Raw genomic sequence first — 25,276 nt, forward strand, 5'->3', positions numbered from 1 at the left:
AACCTCATGTTTATGGTTGGGCTGGGACGATACCAGGATCACAATATTTTTTTCATGGCAAAAATGAAAACACCAAGCAGGTCAAACTCTTTGGTCCTGCAGTATGTAAGGTAGCTGGGAAAATCAATACATGTGACTGGATGACAACATAATGGTGTTAGTTGCCAACATTAGGACTGTTTTCCTAAAGAAGTTACATTTGCTTCGTGTTTTGTTTGCTTGCCACAATAGTATCATGATACTGGTATTGTCCCAGCCCTAGTTTATGGCCAGTACCTGCTCTGCTGCCTGCTTCCGCAACAGATCTCTGTGGGAGCATCGGGCTTTGGTGAACGATGACTAGTTGGAGGTCAAAGTTTGGATCGCTATCTGGCCCTCGCCAGATTAATTATTTCCACCAGACTGTGAACGCAGTAGCATCTACCTCTGACTGCAGTGTGTGTGTGTGTGTGTGTGTGTGTGTGTGTGTGTGTGTGTGTGTGTGTGTGTGTGTGTGTGTGTGTGTGTGTGTGTGTGTGTGTGTGTGTGTGTGTGTGTGTGTGTGTGTGTGTGTGTGTGTGTGTGTGTGTCAGTGTGTTTTGTTACAGAGTCCTAGTGGTTTAACTCAAGAGGGCTGGGATCCTAAGCAGTCTTAAATAGGGGTCTGGATGATAGTGTTCTGAGCAAAGACAGAGATGGAATGAAGGTTTAACATCATCAATCACCAAGCAGAGGGCTTTGCAGGTTAGGCTCTGACCCACAGGTGGTCCTGTTGTTTGTCTACCATCCCTGGGTTAATATGGGTTCAGAATGAGAGATGTGGAACTATGCTGGGAAAGTTCACACATTTCACGGCTGAGTGCTCTCCAACTGCTTGGAGTGTCGCACCAAAACCTGCCTTGCCTCTACCCTCTATCATCTATCTGATAAGTTAACACATTTCTGTCTATCTGATAAGTTAACACATTTCTGTCTATCTGATAAGTTAACACATTTCTATCCATCTGATAAGTTAACACATTTCTATCTATCTGATAAGTTAACACATTTCTGTCTATCTGATAAGTTAACACATTTCTGTCTATCTGATAAGTTAACACATTTCTGTCTATCTGATAAGTTAACACATTTCTATCCATCTGATAAGTTAACACATTTCTATCTATCTGATAAGTTAACACATTTCTATCTATTTGTAGACATTAATATATATGGATTCCTATACAGCAATATAATGCACAATGGGTGTGATGAAAAGCTCTACAACTTCATAGAACGTGTTGCTGTCTCTTTTGCTGACTACACCCCTTCTTAACAAGGCAGAATGAATGGCAAAGTTAGAAAGAGAAAGATGTTTTTGTTCTGAACAAAGGCCAGTGAAACTAAAATGGAGTGTAAGCAATTTCACAACGACATTCCCTAAAGACTGGATAGAGAAGAAAATACTCACTTGTGGGCTTGACATAGACTTTCAACTTCAAGCAGGGTTTCCCAACAAGGTTAGGATGTGGAGACGCTGGAACGAGAGAGAGAGAGAGAAAGAAAGAGAGAGAGAGAGAGAGAGGTAGAGGTAGAGGTAGAGAGAGAGAGAGAGAGAGAGAGAGAGAGAGAGAGAGAGAGAGAGAGAGAGAGAGAGAGAGAGAGAGAGAGAGAGAGAGAGAGAGAGAGAGAGAGAGAGAGAGAGAGAGAGAGGGAGAGGCATGTGTTTATTAATGAATAACACATTCAGCAGCAGTTTATTTGTCAAATCTCTGAGAAAATTGCTCAAATTATACTGCCTGGGAAGAACAGTAAGTACGTTCCATTAGAGGGCTATAACTGACATGTCCCCTGCACTCATTGGATCCAGATTTCACAGAGGTGATCCATCAGTTCTCTTTCAGTCCTCTTTCAGTCTTCTTTCAGTCCTCTTTCAGTCCTCTTTCAGTCTTCTTTCAGTCCTTTTTCAGTCCTCTTTCAGTCTTCTTTCAGTCCTCGTTCAGTCATCTTTCAGTCTTCTTTCAGTCTTCTTTCAGTCCTCTTTCAGTCCTCTTTCAGTCTTCTTTCAGTTCTCTTCAGTCTTCTTTCAGTCCTCTTTCAGTCTTCTTTCAGTCCTCTTTCAGTCTTCTTTCAGTCCTCGTTCAGTCCTCTTTCAGACTTCTTTCAGTCCTCTTTCAGTCCTCTTTCAGTCTCCCCACAAAATTAATTCAGACCATTTTATAAGCAACCCGTTGAGGGGCATTTTCAGTCCTCTTTCAGTCCTCTTTCAGTCTTCTTTCAGTCCTCTTTCAGTCTTCTTTCAGTCCTCGTTCAGTCCTCTTTCAGACTTCTTTCAGTCCTCTTCTTTCAGTCCTCTTTCAGTCCTCTTTCAGTCTCCCCGCAAAATTAATTCACACCAATTCTGTGTGAAAACAACGGTAACCAATTTGGTATTTTGTAACACCTGAGGAGTTTTTGACCCTTGTCTTCTTGTGTAACCCTGTCCCTCTGACAGTTGGAACACGGAACACCGTGATGGCCAGGTGCTGCATGTCCTGAGACGTTAGTTTTGCTCACTAATCACTTTGCAGGATGTTACTGTGACTGGGAGTGCTAGGAACAAAACTCCACTACTTCACGGTCCAAGTTCCTCAGTTTACTCACCCACCATATGGCTCAGTAAGGGAAAACAACAAGCAACTCAATGCAACCTCTGATATGCTAACAGCATCACTGGAAAGAACCAAAACACCACAGCATCGGGAAAAGCCAAAAAAAGAATAGCCAGACTGCTAAATAGTCAATGAATGGTACCCGAACGATCTGCACTGATCCTATACACATTCACATACACTATACGCTCACACAGACATAACACACGCAAACTGACACACTCTTTAACACTCATCATATGCTGCTGCTATTCTGTTCTTTATTTTACTCTTATTATTATCTATCCTGATGCCTAGTCACTTTACCCTGCCTTCATGTACATATCTACTTCAAATACCTTATTATTATCTATCCTGATTCCTAGTCACTTTACCCTGCCTTCATGTACATATCTACCTCAAATACCTTATTATTATCTATCCTGATTCCTAGTCACTTTACCCTGCCTTCATGTACATATCTACCTCAAATACCTTATTATTATCTATCCTGATTCCTAGTCACTTTACCCTGCCTTCATGTACATATCTACTTCAAATACCTTATTATTATCTATCCTGATTCCTAGTCACTTTACCCTGCCTTCATGTACATATCTACCTCAAATACCTTATTATTATCTATCCTGATGCCTAGTCACTTTACCCTGCCTTCATGTACATATCTACCTCAAGTGACTCATACCTCTGCACATTTTTTGGTTACTGGTACCCCCTGTATATACCTCCATTCTTGTGTATTTTATACCTTGTTACTATTTTTATTTGTATTCATTTTTTTGAAAACTGCATCGTTGGGATGGCTCGTAGGCAAGCATTTCACTGTAAAGTCTACACCAGTTGTGATATCATTTGATTTGATGTGAACCAGCGAGAGAGCCAGAGAGAGACTTGGGCCACAGAAGGTTGGTGGCACCTTAATTGGCGAGGACGGGCTTGTGGTAATGGCTGGAGCGGAATTAGTGGAATGGTATCAAATACATCAAACATGGTTTCCATGTGTTTGATGCCATTCCATACGCGCCGTTCCAGCGATTATGAGCCGTCCTCCCCTCAGCAGCCTCCACTGATTTGGACGTAGTACTGCATTCTTAACCTTGGAAAACCATTTTGTCCAGTCAAAAGTGTAGTCTTTTGTGCCCAAATTGGAAGGCAGCACTTTTGTAATTTCACTGTGGCAAATTATGTTTTACTTTGTCTCTCGGTATCCATAAAATGACACTGTTTTATTTTGTCTCTTGTTAGCCATAAAATAACACTGTTTTACTTTCTCTTGTTATCCATAAAATAACACTGTTTTATTTTGTCTCTTGTTATCCATAAAATAACACTGTTTTACTTTCTCTTGTTATCCATAAAATAACACTGTTTTACTTTCTCTTGTTATCCATAAAATAACACTGTTTTACTTTGTATCTTGTTGTCCATAAAATAACACTGTTTTACTTTTATATCTTCGGTATTCATATAATAACACAGTTTTATTTAATTAAAATATAAAATATCAGGCACCAAAATGGCCACTTTCTTGCATCAGCATCTTTGGTACTTGGTCTTTTAAAAAGATGTGTGGTTGGGGTTCAGGGTGGGTGTGTTTATTTGGGTGTGTATTTGAGTGTGCATATTTGGTATTTGTGCCTGACTGCACATGGGGTGGAGAAGGGGTTGGGGGGTAGGGGGATAGCGGGGTATGGGGTAGAGGGGTAGGAGGGTATAGGGTAGAGGGGTAGGGGGATAGGGGGGGTATGTGGTAGAGGGATGGGGGTATGGGGTAGAGGGGTAGGGGGATGGGGGCTCAATGACTGGAAGTCTATGGGACCAGTTACAGTAGCCCGTCACTGTGCTAATGCTAGTAGCAACCTGTCACGTCCTGACCATAGTGCTTATGTGTTTTGCTTGTTTTAGTGTTGGTCAGGACGTGAGCTGGGTGGGCATTCTATGTTGTGTGTCTAGTTTGTCTGTTTCTGTGTTCAGCCTAATATGGTTCTCAATCAGAGGCAGCTGTCAATCGTTGTCCCTGATTGTGAATCATATATAGGTGGCTTGTTTGGTGTTGGGGATTTGTGGGTGGTTGTCTCCTGTGTCAGTGTTTGTGCCACACGGGACTGTGACGGTTAGTACGTTTGTTGTTTTGTATTCTTGTCTAGTTTTCATGTCATTAAATTATGGAAACTTACCACGCTGCACATTGGTCCTCCGATCCTTCTCGCCTCTCCTCGTCCGATGAGGAGGACGACTTAGACTGCCGTTACACAACCCCCACCCCCCCAATGAACACCTTTCACAGGGTCTGTCCTGCACATGGACACACTGCACCTGGGACATGTGACCACGGAAGGGGAAAAACACCTCCGACGCAGGAAAATGGGAAGTGGCGTGCATACCGCGATCTTGAAGTTCATACCGCGACCTTGAAGTCAAAGTGGGCGTGTGTGGGTGTGATGCATCTGGTAGGTGAGGTGTCACGCCTGTCTGGCCGTGTATAACCCGCCGCACCGCGGTCCGGAGCCAGAAGGACACAATTACCCCCATCAAGTTCCCTCGGCTAAATATGATTTGACCAATCAGCATAATTTGAAGCGTTCTGCATGAGGTCGCCGGTAACTGGTTTTGCACCGATCACGCCCTGTGAAGCTAAGCACCCAGCTAATAGCTTGCTGCCATTTGACAAATAACATTTTTAATGAAGGGGTGTAAGAAAATGGCATGAGCTGGGGCACCACACAAAAGGATGGCAGGTCAGGAACAAAACACATGGATGGACAAGTCAACCGGAATCTGGAGATAATGGATATGTCCGGGCTCCCCTCTGGTTGGCTGGATGTTGTGATTGGTAACAGTCTGTTTGATTACTCATGGCTTTATTTCACGCTCCATGATTTTCCTTGTAACAGCTTAATTACATTGCTTTTGCCACGTAACTATATTTTGTTTAAATTCAACTAATTAGCGCAAGGAACCATTTGATATCAACTGGTTTGTAGTTATATTGAATTACTTCAAAGAAGTACCTGGTAACGATCGTTCTTTTCTAGTAAATAGCAGGTAAAGTTGGTTTTGATGCAGAATAATCATCCGCCACTTCTCTGTGTATACGGGCTGTGCTCTACCTCTCTGGCTTTCACACTGTGGTGTGAACAGACCGTTCCTGGTTGGTTCCTAGCCTTGGCACTAGCAGGGAGCCATGCATGAGAGCCAAATGAAACCACAAAGCAAAGCCTATTAATTAAACCCCTACCGCTATTTTGGCTTCCTCCCCTTCCTCCCCTGCTTCCCACCAAATGAGATAAAATCAACCTTCAAATGACCAGGAAACAAGTAGATCCATCTGACATTCCCTGAACTTCATCAACTAAAGAGCGATGGGTTGACAGCGCTGAATATTCTTGACGGGTCGCAGCTGCTTCTGTTTGGTGTGGTAAGTCATTTCTTCCTCGCATATTCTTTTCTCTACCTAACTTGGGGACATAACCAGTGTGGCGGTGAATCAAATGTTCTACTTACAGATGTAGTAGTACTCGTGACCCGGCCGGAACTCAAACCCTAGTGAGAAGGGAGTGAAGAGCTGGAACTTCTCGGAGAACTTGAGCGGTCCGTTGGGGCTCTGTGGCCGGTTGCACTCCCAGCGCTTGAAGCCCTTCATGCGGTGGTCGCAGGTGGTGTAGCCGTCGTAGTTGACCATGAAGAGGATGTGACGCTCCATGCGCTCCAGGGGGAGCGGGTCCTCGTAGTGGGGGCAGTAGATGTCCAGGTAGTCGTTGATGGCCACCTCCACGGTGTACTCCCCATGGAGAAACCTGCAGATGAGACAGAGGCCAAATATTAACATCAACTGTTTTATAAACATGTAATATAGGCATGTTCTCTAACAGAGCTCCAGATGAAACAACGTTAAAGTGGCCAATGTTGCTCCCCCTGAGTGACCCAACTAAATAACTATGCATTCCACCTAAAGCACTCTCAACGACAGACTTGGGCCCAAAACACTACCTATCAACAGCACCTATCGTCCATCTGATACATACTAATACAGAAAGGTATAAAGGCAACATAACATGGTGCTAATACTCTATGGACAAAGGAGCTGGGTGAGGAGGATGAGGAAGAGGTGGTGAATTGGTGCAGAAGGAGGACAACGGCCTGGAGGCAGGGGTTCACAGAGTGAGAGCGGCTTCATTAAGCTCTTTCACAGGGCCCTGGCTCTCGCCCAGCTATGGCCAAATGACTTTGTCGCTCCGGGCTATTTCGATACAAATTGAGCACCTGCACGGTGGTGCATGTTTACAGGGATCTATACTGCCCTTGCCCCCATGGCTATTAGCTCCATCGCACGGGGCCAAGTGAAACGCAAGCGCACAAATCATAGCGTAGAAGACGATTGCGTGGCTCCATCTCCACTTTCTCCAGGCCCTAGTCCTCTGTCTGGCTCAATCACACTACATGTGGATTTCCTAATAGTTTTGCGGAAGTAACAAGTCGTTTGGGGGCATCGGGGGGTACGTGCTACGCCACTGTAAGGAACTGTAAGGAATCTAAGATGTGTCAAATAAATTATATCCAGCTCAGGGCTCCAGCTCTGCATTTGGTTTGTTAACTTACTAGTTAAGTGGCTCGATGTCAAGATCAACATCCCTGTTGCCTAATTTTTTTGGTTTGTAAAATAACTAATTTTGGAGAAAAAAAATGTGGTTTTTAGCATCCCTTGTGTGCACATTCGGTATCTTCGTATATACCCCAGTAGAGAAACGGTATAAACATCTGTATACGGCCCAACCGTATACAACCGTGGTTTACACATCAGAACTGTTTTCATACATGTGAAATCTGGTCTTGGTGTATGTACTGTATTTGTACTGTGTACTGTGTTTCGTAATTAACCACATAAACTCTGAAGCAAATATGTGAAAAGGTTTGACACACTGACACCAAATTCACAGACTGACCAGCGAATAAGTCACCCACAAAGAGTCCCCGTTGGACGGTGCGCCACTTCTCCCTCTCAAATTTCCTTATCAGTCGTGCCATGAGGCCCATAATCCTTCAAAGAGCTTTGATGGGGAGAAGTGACGTCGCCATTTTGAGTCTTGTAGTGATAAACCCGTGCACAAACACCAGCCATGTTGGTGAAAGTATCGCCAGATCAGTTGCAGCTCGTGGGCTCAGAGCGTGGAAAGGTAGGGGGCAGAGGGGACCACAAGGGGGGTAAAATGGGGTTAGGGTTATGGAGGGGGGAGAACGGAGTTACAGGCAGGCCTGGCATCAGATGACAGCTAATCTGAGGGGGTTGGAATTAGTGTTAGAGGGGCCTATCCAGCTGCTGTGTGAGGATCTTCTCCAGTCCCCCCTACTACTCCTCCCCCTCTGCCAGCTGCTGTGTGAGGATCTTCTCCAGTCCCCCACCTACAACCCCCCCTCCCCCTCCCTGCCAGCTGCTGTGTGAGGATCTTCTCCAGTCCCCCGCCTACAACCCCCCCCTCCCCCTCCCTGCCAGCTGCTGTGTGAGGATCTTCTCCAGTCCCCCACCTACTACCCCCCCTCCCTGCCAGCTGCTGTGTGAGGATCTTCTCCAGTCCCCCCTACTACTCCTCCCCCCGCCCTCTGCTACACCCCCCCCCCCCCCCCAACCCGCGTTCAGGATTCAAATTGTGCTTGCAAACTCCCTCCTTTCCCTCTCTGTTGTTTCCTGTGGTTCCTCGCAGAATTACCAGCCATTAATGGCCAGTGGAGGAAGATTGCCAGTCATTATTGGCCAGTGGAGGCAGATTGCCAGTCATTAATGGCCAGTGGAGGCAGATTGTCATCATTAATGGCCAGTGGAGGCAGATTGTCATCATTAATGGCCAGTGGAGGCAGATTGTCATCATTAATGGCCAGTGGAGGCAGATTGCCAGTCATTAATGGCCAGTGGAGGCAGATTGCCAGCCATTAACGGCCAGTGGAGGCAGATTGCAAGTCACTAAGGGCCAGTGGAGGCAGATTGCCAGTCATTAAGGGCCAGTAGGGGCAGATTGCCAGTCATTAATGGCCAGTGGAGGCAGGTTGTCATCATTAATGGCCAGTGGAGGCAGATTGTCATCATTAATGGCCAGTGGAGGCAGGTTGTCATCATTAATGGCCAGTGGAGGCAGATTGTCATCATTTTTGGCCAGTGGAGGCATATTGCCAGTCATTAATGGCCAGTGGAGGCAGATTGTCATCATTAATGGCCAGTGGAGGCAGATTGTCATCATTAATGGCCAGTGGAGGCAGATTGTCATCATTAATGGCCAGTGGAGGCAGATTGTCATCATTTTTGGCCAGTGGAGGCATATTGCCAGTCATTAATGGCCAGTGGAGGCAGATTGTCATCATTAATGGCCAGTGGAGGCAGATTGTCATCATTAATGGCCAGTGGAGGCAGATTGTCATCATTTTTGGCCAGTGGAGGCATATTGCCAGTCATTAATGGCCAGTGGAGGCAGATTGTCATCATTAATGGCCAGTGGAGGCAGATTGTCATCATTAATGGCCAGTGGAGGCAGATTGTCATCATTTTTGGCCAGTGGAGGCAGATTGCCAGTCATTAATGGCCAGTGGAGGCAGATTGTCATCATTAATGGCCAGTGGAGGCAGATTGTCATCATTAATGGCCAGTGGAGGCAGATTGTCATCATTTTTGGCCAGTGGAGGCAGATTGCCAGTCATTAATGGCCAGTGGAGGCAGATTGTCATCATTAATGGCCAGTGGAGGCAGATTGTCATCATTAATGGCCAGTGGAGGCAGATTGTCATCAATAATGGCCAGTGGAGGCAGATTGTCATCATTAATGGCCAGTGGAGGCAGATTGTCATCATTAATGGCCAGTGGAGGCAGATTGCCAGTCATTAATGGCCAGTGGAGGCAGATTGTCATCATTAATGGCCAGTGGAGGCAGATTGTCATCATTAATGGCCAGTGGAGGCAGATTGTCATCATTAATGGCCAGTGGAGGCAGATTGCCAGTCATTAATGGCCAGTGGAGGCAGATTGTCATCATTAATGGCCAGTGGAGGCAGATTGCCAGCCATTAATTAATTTTTAAATTTTAAATTTCACCTTTATTTAACCAGGTAGGCAAGTTGAGAACAAGTTCTCATTTACAACTGCGACCTGGCCAAGATAAAGCAAAGCAGTTCGACACATATAACAACACAGAGTTACACATGGAGTAAAACAAACATACAGTCAATAATACAGTAGAAAAATAAGTCTATATACAATGTGAGCAAATGAGGTGAGATAAGGGAGGTAAAGGCAATAAATAGGCCATGGTGGCGAAGTAAATACAATATAGCAAGTAAAACACTGGAATGGTAGATTTGACAGTAGATGAGTGTGCAAAGTAGAAATACTGGGGTGCAAAGGAGCAAAATAAATAAATAAATAAATAAATATAGTAGGGGAAGAGGTAGTTGTTTGGGCTATTTATAGACGGGCTATGTACAGGTGCAGTGATCTGTGAGCTGCTCTGACAGCTGGTGCTTAAAGCTAGTGATGGAGATAAGTGTTTCCAGTTTCAGAGATTTTTGTAGTTCGTTCCAGTCATTGGCAGCAGAGAACTGGAAGGAGAGGTGGCCAAAGGAGGAATTGGCTTTGGGGGTGACAAGTGAGATATACCTGCTGTAACGCGTGCTACGGGTGGGTGCAGCTATGGTGATCAGCGAGCACAGATAAGGCAGGACTTTACCTAGCAGGGTCTTGTAGATGACCTGGAGCCAGTGGATGGCAGATTAATGGCCAGTGGAGGCAGATTGAGGAAGGGTTTGATGGAGCTCGGGGACACTTTGTTGGAAATGACTTCGTTAGGCAGTCAGGTGGGAGGAGAGGAAGAACATCAGGTCCGAATATCAATAAAACAGCAGCCAGGGGTGTGTGTTGTGTATGTGTGTGTGTGTGTGTGTATGTGTGAGGGAGAACTAATGCATGCAAGTCATCTGTGGTCTTGCAATCAATCCCTCGTGCCAGCCTCAGCACTCCCCTCACCCACTGTCACCTACATGTGGTGATTGGTGGTTCTGTTGGAGCCGCCCCCCACCTTCCCCCTTTCAGGCATTTACAGCAAATCAAATATCATCCGGGCTCCAGTTTACTCCTGTCAGGGGGGAGATGGGTTCCACCCTGATGGCTCAATAGGGTCTTGTGCCAGCAGATACCTTCTCAGGACACAGACGCTGTATACAAGCTCAGACATCTCTAACGGTGCCACAGAGGATGTTACGTTCGGCCATGATTACTACAAGTTTAGATAGCCGGCTAGACTCACTAGACTAATTTACCAATCTAAAATGTTTTAACTGACATGGGCTAATTGAGTGACTGTCAGTGAGTGACACATAACAAAAGGAAAACTAAGTTTTGAAATTGCACCTTGTGTATTCTACTATTCTACTAACTATCAACAGTAAGTTTTTTTAATTCAAAAACATTACAGAGGTGCGGACTCGGTGACCTCATATGTACTGTAGTTACGGCCCTGTGTGTACTAGCTAGCTAATGTGTACTCGGTAGCTGCATACACAACAATGGTTAACATAATGCCCTGGATCATAGCTAGTGAGCCGGTTGGCATGTACGTAGCACACTGACACCCTGGAACAAAGATACTGACTCATGCAATATACCCGACTAACAAATGTCTACAGGTTGCACGCACACATACCATCTGAGACGCACACATACCATCTGACGCACACATACCATCTGAGAAGCAAACAGGCCATCTGAGACGCACACATACCATCTGAGACGCACACATACCATCTGAGACGCACACATACCATCTGAGACGCACACATACCATCTGAGACGCACACATACCATCTGAGACGCACACATACAATCTGAGACGCACACATACCATCTGAGACGCACACATACCATCTGAGAAGCAAACAGGCCATCTGAGACGCACACATACCATCTGAGACGCACACATACCATCTGAGACGCACACATACCATCTGAGACGCACACATACCATCTGAGACGCACACATACCATCTGAGACGCACACATACCATCTGAGACGCACACATACCATCTGAGACGCACACATACCATCTGAGACGCACACATACCATCTGAGACGCAAACAGGCCATCTGAGACGCACACATACCATCTGAGACGCACACATACCATCTGAGACGCACACATACCATCTGAGACGCACACATACCATCTGAGACGCACACATACCATCTGAGACGCACACATACCATCTGAGAAGCAAACAGGCCATCTGAGACGCACACATACCATCTGAGACGCACACATACCATCTGAGACGCACACATACAATCTGAGACGCACACATACCATCTGAGAAGCAAACATACCATCTGAGACGCACACATACCATCTGAGAAGCACACATACCATCTGAGACGCACACATACCATCTGAGACGCAAACATACCATCTGAGAAGCAAACATACCATCTGAGACGCACACATACCATCTGAGAAGCAAACAGGCCATCTGAGACGCACACATACCATCTGAGAAGCAAACAGGCCATCTGAGACGCACACATACCATCTGAGAAGCACATATACCATCTGAGAAGCAAACAGGCCATCTGAGACGCAAACATTCCATCTGAGAAGCAAACATACCATCTGAGAAGCACACATACCATCTGAGAAGCACACATACCATCTGAGAAGCAAACAGGCCATCTGAGACGCAAACATACCATCTGAGAAGCAAACATACCATCTGAGACGCACACATACCATCTGAGAATCGCACATACCATCTGAGAAGCAAACATAACATCTGAGAAGCAAACATACCATCTGAGAAGCACACATACCATCTGAGAAGCAAACATAACATCTGAGAAGCAAACAGGCCATCTGAGACGCAAACATACCATCTGAGAAGCAAACATACCATCTGAGACGCACACATACCATCTGAGACGCAAACATACCATCTGAGACGCAAACATACCATCTGAGACGCAAACATACCATTTGAGAAGCAAACATACCATCTGAGACACAAACATACCATCTGAGAAGCAAACATACCATCTGAGACACAAACATACCATCTGAGAAGCAAACATACCATCTGAGACGCAAACATGCCATCTGAGACGCAAACATACCATCTGAGAAGCAAACATACCATCTGAGACACAAACATACCATCTGAGAAGCACATATACCATCTGAGAAGCAAACAGGCCATCTGAGACGCAAACATACCATCTGAGAAGCAAACATACCATCTGAGAAGCACACATACCATCTGAGAAGCACACATATCATCTGAGATGCACACATACCATCTGAGAAGCACATATACCATCTGAGAAGCAAACAGGCCATCTGAGACGCAAACATACCATCTGAGACGCAAACATACCATCTGAGAAGCAAACATACCATCTGAGAAGCAAACATACCATCTGAGAAGCAAACATACCGTCTGAGATGCACACATACCATCTGAGACGCAAACACACCATCTGAGAAGCAAACATACCATCTGAGAAGCAAACATACCATCGGAGAAGCAAACATACCATCTGAAACGCAAACATACCATCTGAGACGCAAACATACCATCTGAGAAGCAAACATACCATCTGAGAAGCAAACATACCATCTGAGAAGCAAACATACCATCTGTGACGCAAACATACCATCTGAGAAGCAAACATACCATCTGAGAAGCAAACATACCATCTGAGACGCACACATACCATCTGAGACGCAAACATACCATCTGAGAAGCAAACATACCATCTGAGACGCAAACATACCATCTGAGAAGCAAACATGCCATCTGAGACGCAAACATACCATCTGAGAAGCAAACATACCATCTGAGACGCAAACATACCATCTGAGACGCAAACATACCATCTGAGAAGCAAACATACCATCTGAGACGCACACATACCATCTGAGAAGCAAACAGGCCATCTGAGATGCACACATACCATCTGAGACGCAAACATACCATCTGAGAAGCAAACATGCCATCTGAGACGCAAACATACCATCTGAGAAGCACACATACCATCTGAGACGCAAACATAACATCTGAGAAGCAAACATACCATCTGAGACGCACACATACCATCTGAGACACAAACATACCATCTGAGAAGCAAACATACCATCTGAGACACACACATACCATCTGAGAGGCACACATACCATCTGAGACGCAAACATACCATCTGAGACACAAACATACCATCTGAAACGCAAACATACCAAACATACCATCTGAAACACAAACATACCATCTGGGAAGCAAACATACCATCTGAAACACAAACATACCATCTGAAACGCAAACATACCAAACATACCATCTGAAACGCAAACATACCAAACATACCATCTGAAACACAAACATACCATCTAGGAAGCAAACATACCATCTGAAATGCAAACATACCAAACATACCATCTGAAACACAAACATACCATCTAGGAAGCAAACATACCATCTGTAACACAAGCATACCATCTGGGAAGCAAACATACCAAACATACCATCTGAAATACAAACATACCATCTGAAATGCAAACATACCAAACATACCATCTGAAACGCAAACATACCAAACATACCATCTGAAACGCAAACATACCAAACATACCATCTGAAACACAAACATACCATCTGAAACGCAAACATACCAAACATACCATCTGAAATGCAAACATACCAAACATACCATCTGAAACACAAACATACCATCTGAAACGCAAACATACCAAACATACCATCTGAAACGCAAACATACCAAACATACCATCTGAAACACAAACATACCATCTGGGAAGCAAACATACCATCTGAAACGCAAGTATACCATCTGGGAAGCAAACATACCATCTGAAACACAAGCGCATGAGAAGCTGGATGCTTCTCTGATGGTTTGCTATGACAGCCTATAAACACGCACTAGCGCCTGGCCCAGCCTCTTCAAGACGTGGATGTAGATTAAGGCAGCCTCCCACACCTTTCTGATTCAGAGTTAACTGGGTTAAATGCGGGAGACACATTTCAGTTGAAGGCATTCAGTTGTACAACTGACTAGGTATCCCCCTTTCCCTTTCTGTTTCCCTTCCACACACCAAACGTGTTGTCACAACATTCTCACTGCCTTCAATACAACGTGGACAAGCAAGCCCCATGCATGGCGGCCATTTTGTAAACCACCCGTCCCATTCCTCTGAGACCAGAAACACATGGTGGTGATTGATCAATTTAGCTTTCAAACTAGGAAAAAAGCTGGGGTGAGTTCCTGGACTTTGAAAGCTCCCAGAGAGTTTCAGTCTTAACAGTCGGTCTGACCACCAACAAACCCCCGCGGGAGCTTAATTAATCAGGCCCAATGTTTATAAATGCATTATAAAGTGTTTATACCTGGGTGATTTAGGAGGGCTGAACTTTAAATGCCGGCCTGGGTTTCTTGTAAGTTTTTTTGAAGACCACTTTTTCTCTGATTTAATGTCTTGTCAAGCTCGGCTAGGCCCTGGCAGTGTGCTTTAACTCGGCCTCTCTTTATGACTTCATGGGATAAATGTTTGTTCGTAAGGCTGTCTGCTTTTGAAGCCATGCATGCAGGAAGAAGCCATCTGCAAAGGGAAGACGTCAAAACCAAACAAGCACATCTGATGGGACAGCATGGGTAATTTAGAACGCTATTCTGACTTCTTAAGTCTTCAGGGGGTGAAAAAGAGCTAGGATATGCTCTCTTCTGTACTATTAGAAATTCTACAACGTCTCTTAAAGCTTAAAGGGATAGTTCAATGAAATGGATTTGAAAAAATCTAGCACTGCATGTCTACCAACGATTATGTTGTTTAAAAGGGATTTACAAAACAGACATTAAAAATGGCAATAGTGCATTTCAAAATGTCTCAGAAGATACTGTAAACTACTGCTTTTAAAGGAAGAATATGTTAGGACAACATTGTGACCAATACCTTAAAGCTTCCATCACCCATGTGACTAATCACATCAGAACTTCCTGGCCACCTGGACTAATGAGATGACGTGAGTGGAGCAAGAAAGAGACAGGATACAATAGAAAACAGACCTTTCCCCTCCTAGCATTCCTTTCCTTTTCTCTCTCTCTCTCCCTCCCTGCGGACCAGTTCACCCCACCACCCGGCAAAATACAAAAACGTGCTCTCCATGCCACCTGCTCCACCCTTCCGACAGAGAACTCCAGCTGCTTGTTTGTCTGCAGAACACACTTTACAAGACAAACCACCGGCCAGGCCGAATAAATCACAGGATGGTGGTGTGTGTGTGTGTGTGTGTGTGTGTGTGTGTGTGTGTGTGTGTGTGTGTGTGTGTGTGTGTGTGTGTGTGTGTGTGTGTGTGTGTGTGTGTGTGTGTGTGTGTGTGTGTGTGTGTGTGTGTGTGTGTGTGTGTGTGTGTGGATGGATGGGGGCCACACGGGGTAGAACATTTCTCCTCAGTTTGTGTCTACAGTACCCCAGATTACTCGCCATACAGCCCTTTTATGCGTCATTAATGCCTGCACCAATCTGTGTGTATAGACTCTGGAAGCCTGACGTACGGTATTGTTGATTTGTTTATAGCATTTGTCCTGGAATTCCAGGATCAACAGCAAAAAGCCAGACCAGGTTGGTTTACATGGTGAAGATTTTGGCAGAAGTCGGTATATGTTTTCTGGTGGTTGCCAGGATCGGTATCCTAGACGTGGAAATTACGTTACTTATTGTTTTTTTTACCTCCGCCGTCCGCCCCTCCATTTCTGACACACAGCCAAAGCAAACAGGGGAATTTACTCTGCAATTAACCGATGACCTGGGCAAGTTGACTTAATACAAACAAATGGACTTAATAGCTTGACACAACCCTTTTAAACACTTCAAACCCATTTTTCATCAGCACGTCATCTGATTACATTGGATTCCCGGTCTAGGCCTTCCTGCCCACAGCAACGTCCAATCTAGGATCTAGCTAGGGCTGTAACATTTGTCACCAGAATTCTCACTCGTTTTCTGGTGCGAGCCCAATATAAGCACGTTAGCATTAGCGATTTGGCTGGAGAATTTCCGTGGACAAGTCATGTAACTGACGTCTCTCTGTGTTTATAATTGAATGAGTTGGAGGGTTGGTGGTGGTGGTGGGTGAGAGGGAGAGAGACAGGACAGGAGCGAGTGCAAGGCTGGGGGGGAGAATGGCCCTTTGTGCTCTCACTGAGGCCTGTCTGGAAGCCATTTCCACGTGTTAGTCCTCTGGCCCGGCCTGCATCTGGAGCCCACCACTCACCATGTGGAACGTGTTTATTGTTCTTTGTGTCAGGCAGAAACACAGACAGGCCTCCCTCTCTCCCTCCCTACTCTCCCTCCCTCCCTACTCTCCCTCTACCTCTCTCTCCCTCTATCCCTCCCACCCTGCTCTCCCTCTATCCCTCCCTCCCTACTCTCCTTCTATCCCTCCCTCCCTCCATACTCTCCCTCAATCCCTACTCTCCCTTTATCCCTCCCTCTATCCCTCTCTCTCTATTCTCCCTCTATCCCTCCCTCTATCCCTCTCTCCCTACTCTCCGTCTCTCCCTCTATTTCTGCTGTTATTCCAACTAGGCATGGAGCAATTTTCCTATCGAGGCGTTTACACAAACTTAACCTCCAGTTGATGTTCAGCCAACGGCAAGGAAAATTGCTTTGGCAAAACAAAAACAAACAAACGGGAAAGTCGAGGAAGATTTGGGAGGAGGTCAGGATGCATGGGGGAGGATGCATGGGGGCGGATGTATGGGGGAGGATGCATGGGGAGGATGCATGGGGGAGGATGCATGGGGGAGGATGCATGGGGAGGATGCATGGGGAGGATGTATGAGGAGGATGTATGTGGGAGGATGTATGTGGGAGGATGTATGGGGGAGGATGTATGTGGGAGGATGCATGGGGAGGATGCATTGGGAGGATGCATGGGGAGGATGCATGGGGAGGATGTATGGGGGAGGATGTATGTGGGAGGATGCATGGGGAGGATGCATTGGGAGGATGCATGGGGAGGATGCATGGGGAGGATGTATGGGGGAGGATGTATGGGGGAGGATGCATGGGGAGGATGTATGGGGGAGGATGTATGGGGGAGGATGTATGGGGGAGGATGCATGGGGAGGATGTATGGGGGAGGATGTATGGGGGAGGATGCATGGGGAGGATGTATGGGGAGGATGTATGGGGGAGGATGCATGGGGAGGATGTATGGGGGAGGATGTATGGGGGAGGATGCATGGGGAGGATGCATGGGGAGGATGCATGGGGAGGATGCATGGGGAGGATGTATGGGGAGGATGCATGGGGGAGGATGTATGGGGAGGATGCATGGGGAGGATGTATGTGGGACATGTGTGGGGAGATGAAAGAGATTGCCGTCTCTTTTTACACTTGTGAAACGTGTTTTTTGGGTCAGGCAGAAACACAGACATCCCACCCTCCCTCCCTACTCTCCCTCCCTCCCTACTCTCCCTCTATCCCTACTCTCCCTACTCTCCCTCCATCCCTACTCTCCCTCTATCCCTACTCTCCCTATTCTCCCTCTATCCCTACTCTCCCTACTTTCCCTCTATCCCTACTCTCCCTCTATCCCTACTTTCCCTCTATCCCTACTCTCCCTCTATCCATACTCCACCTCTATCCATCCTCTCCCTCTATCCCTACTATCCCTACTCTCCCTGCTCTCTCTCTATCCATACTCTCCCTCTATCCCTCCCTCTATCCCTACTCTCCCTCTATCCCTGCCGCTATCCCTACTCTCCCTACTCTCCATACTCTCCCTACTTCCCTACTCTCCTTCTATCCCTCCTCTCCCTCTATCCCTACTCTCCCTCTATCCCTCCCTCCCTACTCTCCTTCCATCTCTACTCTCCCTCTATCCCTCCCTCCCTACTCTCCCTCTCTCCCTCTATCTCTCCCTACTCTCCCTCCCTCCCTACTCTCCCTCTATGTGTGCGCCTGTGTGTGTAGCAGCTCTGTGTGTGTGCGTGTGCGTGTGTGTGTGTGTGTGGCTCTGTGTGTGTGTGTTATAATTATCTGCACTGTGCTGTACCTTCAGCATGGCTTGAATTAACCATGAGACAGTGTTTGTGTCGTCCCTCTCTTAACATGGTGTCCTTGTTTACCCACGATCCTCTCCTGCGTAAGGCCTGGGAGAGGAGGGAGTGCCATCTCAGCTCCTCTCTTTCTCCCTGCCTCGTATGCTAATTGCATTTCCATGTCTCTGTCTGCTCTGAAAGAGCGCCAACTCACAACGTGACACCTCGTTTCCGCAGAGAACCGCCGTAGAGCAGAAATACTGTATACGTGTGAATAACAGCAACAATATGGGCCCTGCGGATGTTGTGACTGCAATTAACATGTAGACAATTGAGAGGGCCACTAAATGACTGTCTAGGGCTGGTTATACCGGAGGTAATATGTATGACCAAAGAGCAACACTAACATACAATCATCAATAAGACACATGAAGCATGTTCAACAAATACTTTAACAACATTCAGCCACATCACATCAGTAAAGGTGAGGCAGAGGAGATGAGGGGAGGAAGCTACTGTGGAACACTAAAGCTTACCACAAAATTACACCAATCACGGGCATCACATGGCGGCTGTCCTAACACGCTGTGACAGTTCACAACAACATAGCTAAGTCGAACGACACACAAAACGGAGAAACATTCAAATGTTTTCATGTGGGTTCCTCAAACCACTGTTACGAAAGATGCTATAAACTGTTATGTCTTTCTTCAAACTGCATTAGGAGCCTAAACTTCAAGTGAAATCACCTCATTTTCTTGATCACAAAAGTAAAACAAAAACATTACCACCGGGGGAGTTCTTCTAGTACTCGTCTACTCATCCTCCCTCCCTTCCTTCCTCTCTACCCTGTGATAATTGTGAAAGCAATGATTCTTAGCTACTAAATGAGATGGAGAAGACACTCCTTCTGTGTACCTGCTGGCATCTGCTGAGAGAAAACCTGGCTCCTTTTCTTATTATTTCACACTCCTCCAAACAAGGGAGGAATAATTACACTTCATCTTCTCCCCAAACCTCCCCTCCCCCCTCCCCCATCCCACTTGCAACAGCACACAGCAACAGCACACAGCAACAGCACACAGCAATAGCAGAGGCAGCAGTAACAACACTGAACACAACAAAAACTAGAGCACATCTGTGACAGTTTGTGCAATCGAATCCCCCCGAGTGGTCTGCACAACAGTGAGGGAGAGGAGAGGAAGAGAGGTGGGTAGGGGATGAGGGGGGAGGAGAGGAAGAGAGGTGGGTAGGGGATGAGGGGGGAGGAGAGGAAGAGAGGTGGGTAGGGGATGAGGGGGGAGGAGAGGAAGAGAGGTGGGTAGGGGATGAGGGGGGAGGAGAGGAAGAGAGGTGGGTAGGGGATGAGGGGGGAGGAGAGGAAGAGAGGTGGGTAGGGGATGAGGTGGGAGGAGAGGAAGAGAGGTGGGTAGGGGATGAGGGGGGAGGAGAGGAAGAGAGGTGGGTAGGGGATGAGGTGGGAGGAGAGGAAGAGAGGTGGGTAGGGGATGAGGTGGGAGGAGAGGAAGAGAGGTGGGTAGGGAATGAGGGAGGGTGCTTGAGCTAACACACCTTGAAAGAGAGGCGGCTGACACACAGTCGCACATACGCACACAGGCACACACACACACACATACTGTACACACACACTGCATCATCCTTCACCTGCCAGTGCATCACCTCGGGCCAAACACAGGTGATTTAGGGCTAAGTAGCATTTAAATGGCAAATGCCTTTCAAGACCGCAGGGAACTACTCTTCTTTAGCCCACAGAGTTCCATCAATACCCTCCGCTTGGGAATAATGGGAAGAGAAAGTGAGCACTCTTTCCAAACGCCGGACGCATCCCTCGCAGATGGGGCACAGATCAAAGTGAATGAGTATTGGCAGAGGCATGATAAATTACACTCCCCGCTTGCTCTGTCCACCCGTTCTTCTGTTGTGGCCTGTAAGGGAAACTAACTCACTCCATCGCTGCAGTGGTCATTGAGTTTACCTCTGCTTAGCAGACACAACAGCTCAAGGGGTTTTAATGTATTGGAACTGACCCTGTATATAGTACACTTACTTACTTATTGTGTTCTTCATATGTCTTCTTATTTCTCATGTGTTTTTTCTAGGATTACATTGTTATTGATTATTGCAATGTTGGGTTTCGATTTGGCAAGAAAGGCATTCCACTGTACTTGTGCACGTGACATTAAAACTTGAAAGTTAATGGGTGAGGTTCATGTTTATAACAGGATGTGTAATGATTTGACTGTATGTGTATCAAACAGCTTGTAATGGGGGAAGTGTTGGTTTTCAGAACAAGTGGGTAAAGTGTACTTGTAAGTGTCAGCAGCAGGGACAGAATTTCCTTAAGCTGCAAAGGAAATATTAACCTATGAAATGAATTCAAAGTATAGCAAATCCTGCTCCAAAGCATGACTCTACACTTTCATTGATTGAATATACAGAAGAAACATATCCACAGATCCAGTCTGGTACCTCCCATCTGGAATGTATGAGAACTCCTAAAGGCCTCAGTGAAAAGCACCTTCAGAGCTGTATTACAGTAATATACCTTATGTTTGCTTCGCCAAGTCTGACATTTACTGGCATGCCTAAGCACAACATTTACTACCTGCATATCTACAATATGGCTACAGAGCCTGCTGGGTTCTGCTGCTATGTTTGCTCCTTCCGTTGTTGTTACAGGATTTATGGATCCCGAGGAATCTGTCTATTTAAGATGCCAACAGGGATAAAGTAGCAGGACCTTTTACGAGCCACTGGATATTCCTGAGTCGGTGAGTTTAGGGACCGGGGTTTCTATAACCCTTGCCCTTAGAAGTTATCGAGCTCAACTATAACTGTACTGACCGATCATAGGTGTAGAGTTGATGACCGCAATGTTGTCTGATCTACTAATCATGTTGACACATGTTGATCAGCTATTTACGTTTATGATGACTAAAAACCTTGACAAAAATGTCTATCATTCAGGGAGGACCATGGGGTGGCGCACAATTGGCCCAGCGTCGTCCGGGTTAGGGAGGGTTTGGCCGGCAGGGATATCCTTGTCTCATCGCGCACTAGCGACTCCTGTGGCGGGCCGGGCGCAGTGCACTCTGACATGGTCACCAGGTGTACGGTGTTTCCTCCGACACATTGGTGCGGCTGGCTTCTCGGTTGGATGGGCATTGTGTCAAGAAGCAGTGCGGCTTGGTTGGGTTGTGTTTCGGAGGACGCATGGCTCTCGACCTTCGCCTCTCCCGAGTCCGTACGGGAGTTGCAGCGATGAGACAAGACTGTAACTACTACCAATTGGATACCACGAAATTGGGGTGAAAGTTTGAGTTTGAGTTCACACAAAAAAACAAAGAACACATACTGAAACTGTACAGAATTATTTAGAGGGGGACTGAGTGATTTCTGCTGTACATGAACTTACCAAGAGGCTATGTAGACATTTCCGATACAGATGTAGAGATTAATAACGGCAAGTAATCAAGCTATCAGCTGTTTAGGACAAGACATCAGGTACCTGTCAAAGGCTTAAAATGAAAATGAAGTATCACAGCTGTTGGTGCGAGTCCCAGGGAAGGCCACAGCTGAGTCCCAGGGAAGGCCTCGGCTGAGTCCCAGGGAAGACCTCCGCTGAGTCCCAGGGAAGGCCTCCGCTGAGTCCCAGGGAAGGCCACAGCTGAGTCCCAGGGAAGGCCACCGCTGAGTCCCAGGGAAGGCCTCCGCTGAGTCCCAGGGAAGGCCACCACTGAGTCCCAGGGAAGGCCTCCGCTGAGTCCTAGGGAAGGCCTCCGCTGAGTCCCAGGGAAGGCCATCGCTGAGTCCCAGGGAAGGCCACCGCTGAGTCCCAGGGAAGGCCTCCGCTGAGTCCCAGGGAAGGCCTCCGCTGAGTCCCAGGGAAGGCCATCGCTGAGTCCCAGGGAAGGCCTCCGCTGAGTCCCAGGGAAGGCCTCCGCTGAGTCCCAGGGAAGGCCTCCGCTGAGTCCCAGGGAAGGCCATCGCTGAGTCCCAGGGAAGGCCTCCGCTGAGTCCCAGGGAAGGCCACCGCTGAGTCCCAGGGAAGGCCACCGCTGAGTCCCAGGGAAGGCCACCGCTGAGTCCCAGGGAAGGCCTCCGCTGAGTCCCAGGGAAGGCCTCCGCTGAGTCCCAGGGAAGGCCTCCGCTGCATTCAGCGATCTTATGATTTATCAGGCTTTAAGCTAGCAACAACAAAAAGCCAGCGAACCAGACATCTTTCAGCTTTGGATAGGGCTGAGTTAGAATACCTCCGTACTTGACTGACTTCACGTTGAAGAAGTTTCTATCGAGAGGTCTCTGAAACATGCGCTAATATATACTGAACAAAAATATGAACGCAACATGCAACAATTTCAAAGATTTTACTGAGTTACAGTTCATATAAGGACATCAGTCAATTCAATGAATTCATTAGGCCCTAATTGATGGATTTGACATGACTGGCAATACAGATAATGCATATGTTGGTCACAGATACCTTAAAAAAAAGTAGGGGCGTGGAGTAACCAGTCAATATCTGGGGTGACCACTATTTTTCTCAAGCAGTGAGACACATCTCCTTCGTATAAAGTTGATCATGAGTGGCGCAGCAGTCTAAGACACTGCATCTCAGTGCTAGAGGTGTCACTACAGACCCTAGTTTGGTTCCAGGCTGTATCACAACTGGCTGTGATTGGGAGTCCCACAGGGAAACGCACAATTGGCCCAGCGTCATCGGGTTACGGTTTGGCCGAGGTAGGCCGTCATTGTAAATAAGAATTTGTTCTTAACTGACTTGGCTAGTTAAATAAAGGCTACATAAAAAATAAATAAAAAAATCAGGCTGTTGATTGTTGATTGTGGCCTGTGGAATGTAGTCCACTCCTCTTCATTGTGAAGTTACTGGATATTGGTGGGAACTGCTCAACTGGTGACATGTCTGGTGAGTATGCAGGCCATGGAAGAACTGGGACATTTTCAGCTTCCAGCAATTGTGTACAGATCCTTGCGACATGAGGCTGTGCATTATCATGCTGCAACATGAGGTGATGACAGCGGATGAATGGCACGACAAAGGACCTCAGGATCTCGTCACAGTATCTCTGTGCATTCAAAATGCCATCGACAAAAATGCAATTGTGTTTGTTGTCCATAGCTTATGGCTGCCCGTACCATAACCTCACTATGGTTTACTCTGTTCACATCGGCAAACCGCTCGCCCACACAACCCCATACATGTGATCTGCAGTTGTGAGGCCGGTTGGACGTACTGACAAATTCTCAAAATCGACGTTGGAGGCAGCTTTTCTAGTCTTTAGCAACAGCTCTGCTGGACACTCTGCTGGACACTTCTGCAGTCAGCATGCCAATTGCATGCTCCATCAAAACGTGAACATCTGTGGCATAGTGTGTGTGACAAAACTGCACATTTTAGAGTGGCCTTTTATTGTCCCCAGCTGAAGGTGCACCTGTGTAATGACCATGGTCTAAACATAGAAACACATAACATAGACTGCCCACCCCAACTCACGCCCTGACCATACTAACTAAAGACAAAACAAAGGAAAATAAAGGTCAGAACGTGACATGGTGTTTAATCAGCTTCTTGATATGCCACACCTGTCAAGTGGATGGAATATCTTGGCAAAGGAGAAATGCTCACTAACAGGGATGTAAATACATTTGTGCACAAAATTTGAGAGAAATACGCTTTTTGTGCTATTTATTTCAGCTCATGAAACATGGGACCAACACTTTACATGTTGTGTTTATATTTTTGTTCAGTGTCATTTGTCAATGTCAACGTGTATTTCGCAAATGTAGTAAAAAGGACCTCCATATAAAATGTTGCTCTGAGTACAAGGCCAATCAACATAATTTGGGCTGTATTCCATCCGTAGTGCTAAAGAGCCGCTTCATAGCGCCATTGACAATTGAAGGAAATGTTTCTGCGGTCGCCGATACTGCATTCACTGTAGCTCTCGAAAACCCTTTAAAAAATGTTTTTATTATTATCTCTCGCTGATATGAAAAATACATTCCTTATGTCTCCAAAAACGTACCACAAGCGATGTGTGTTAATGTTTAGAGCAAGCGTGGGCTATTAAACAAAACTCAGAATCAAATCAAATCAAATTTATTTATATAGCCCTTCTTACATCAGCTGATATCTCAAAGTGCGGTACAGAACCCCAAACAGCAAGCAATGCAGGTGTAGAAGCACCTGGAGGATAGGATGCCTGCAGATCTCACTAGCCACTAACACCTAGTCTGGAGGGGTGTCTGAGAATGTTCTTAAGCATGACTTTAGGACAGAGAACAAAAAACAAACAAAACCAAATTAACCTTGACTAACTCTACCTTGTGCACACGCTCACTTTCATACTTGACAAAGTGGAGATTTCATGGTAGTTTACCAGATTAAGTGGACTGTCAAGTCGAGGGTGAGGAGAAGGTAAACACAGCCTTCATGCTAGGCATCCTATCCTCCAGGCTAGGGGTTAGTGGCTAGTGAGATCTGCAGGCATCCTATCCTCCAGGCTAGGGGTTAGTGGCTAGTGAGATCTGCAGGCATCCTATCCT

The 25,276-nt window shown here is 46.3% G+C and overlaps 1 protein-coding gene across 1 annotated transcript in view; it reads right to left on the bottom strand.

Annotated features, from left to right (window-relative positions):
* Positions 1-25,276, bottom strand: part of LOC139540455 (ephrin-A2-like) — a 241,046-nt gene that overhangs the window by 5,748 nt on the left and 210,022 nt on the right. Inside the window, exons 2-3 of the mRNA XM_071344298.1 lie at positions 6,114-6,406; positions 1,430-1,495 (exon numbers count right to left, since the gene is read on the bottom strand). Of these exons, the coding sequence (XP_071200399.1) occupies positions 1,430-1,495; positions 6,114-6,406 (359 nt within the window). The remainder of the gene's footprint in view (positions 1-1,429; positions 1,496-6,113; positions 6,407-25,276) is intronic.

This window comes from Salvelinus alpinus, chromosome 15, assembly GCF_045679555.1.
Source record: "Salvelinus alpinus chromosome 15, SLU_Salpinus.1, whole genome shotgun sequence".
In the NCBI taxonomy this organism is placed as follows: Eukaryota; Metazoa; Chordata; class Actinopteri; order Salmoniformes; family Salmonidae; genus Salvelinus; species Salvelinus alpinus.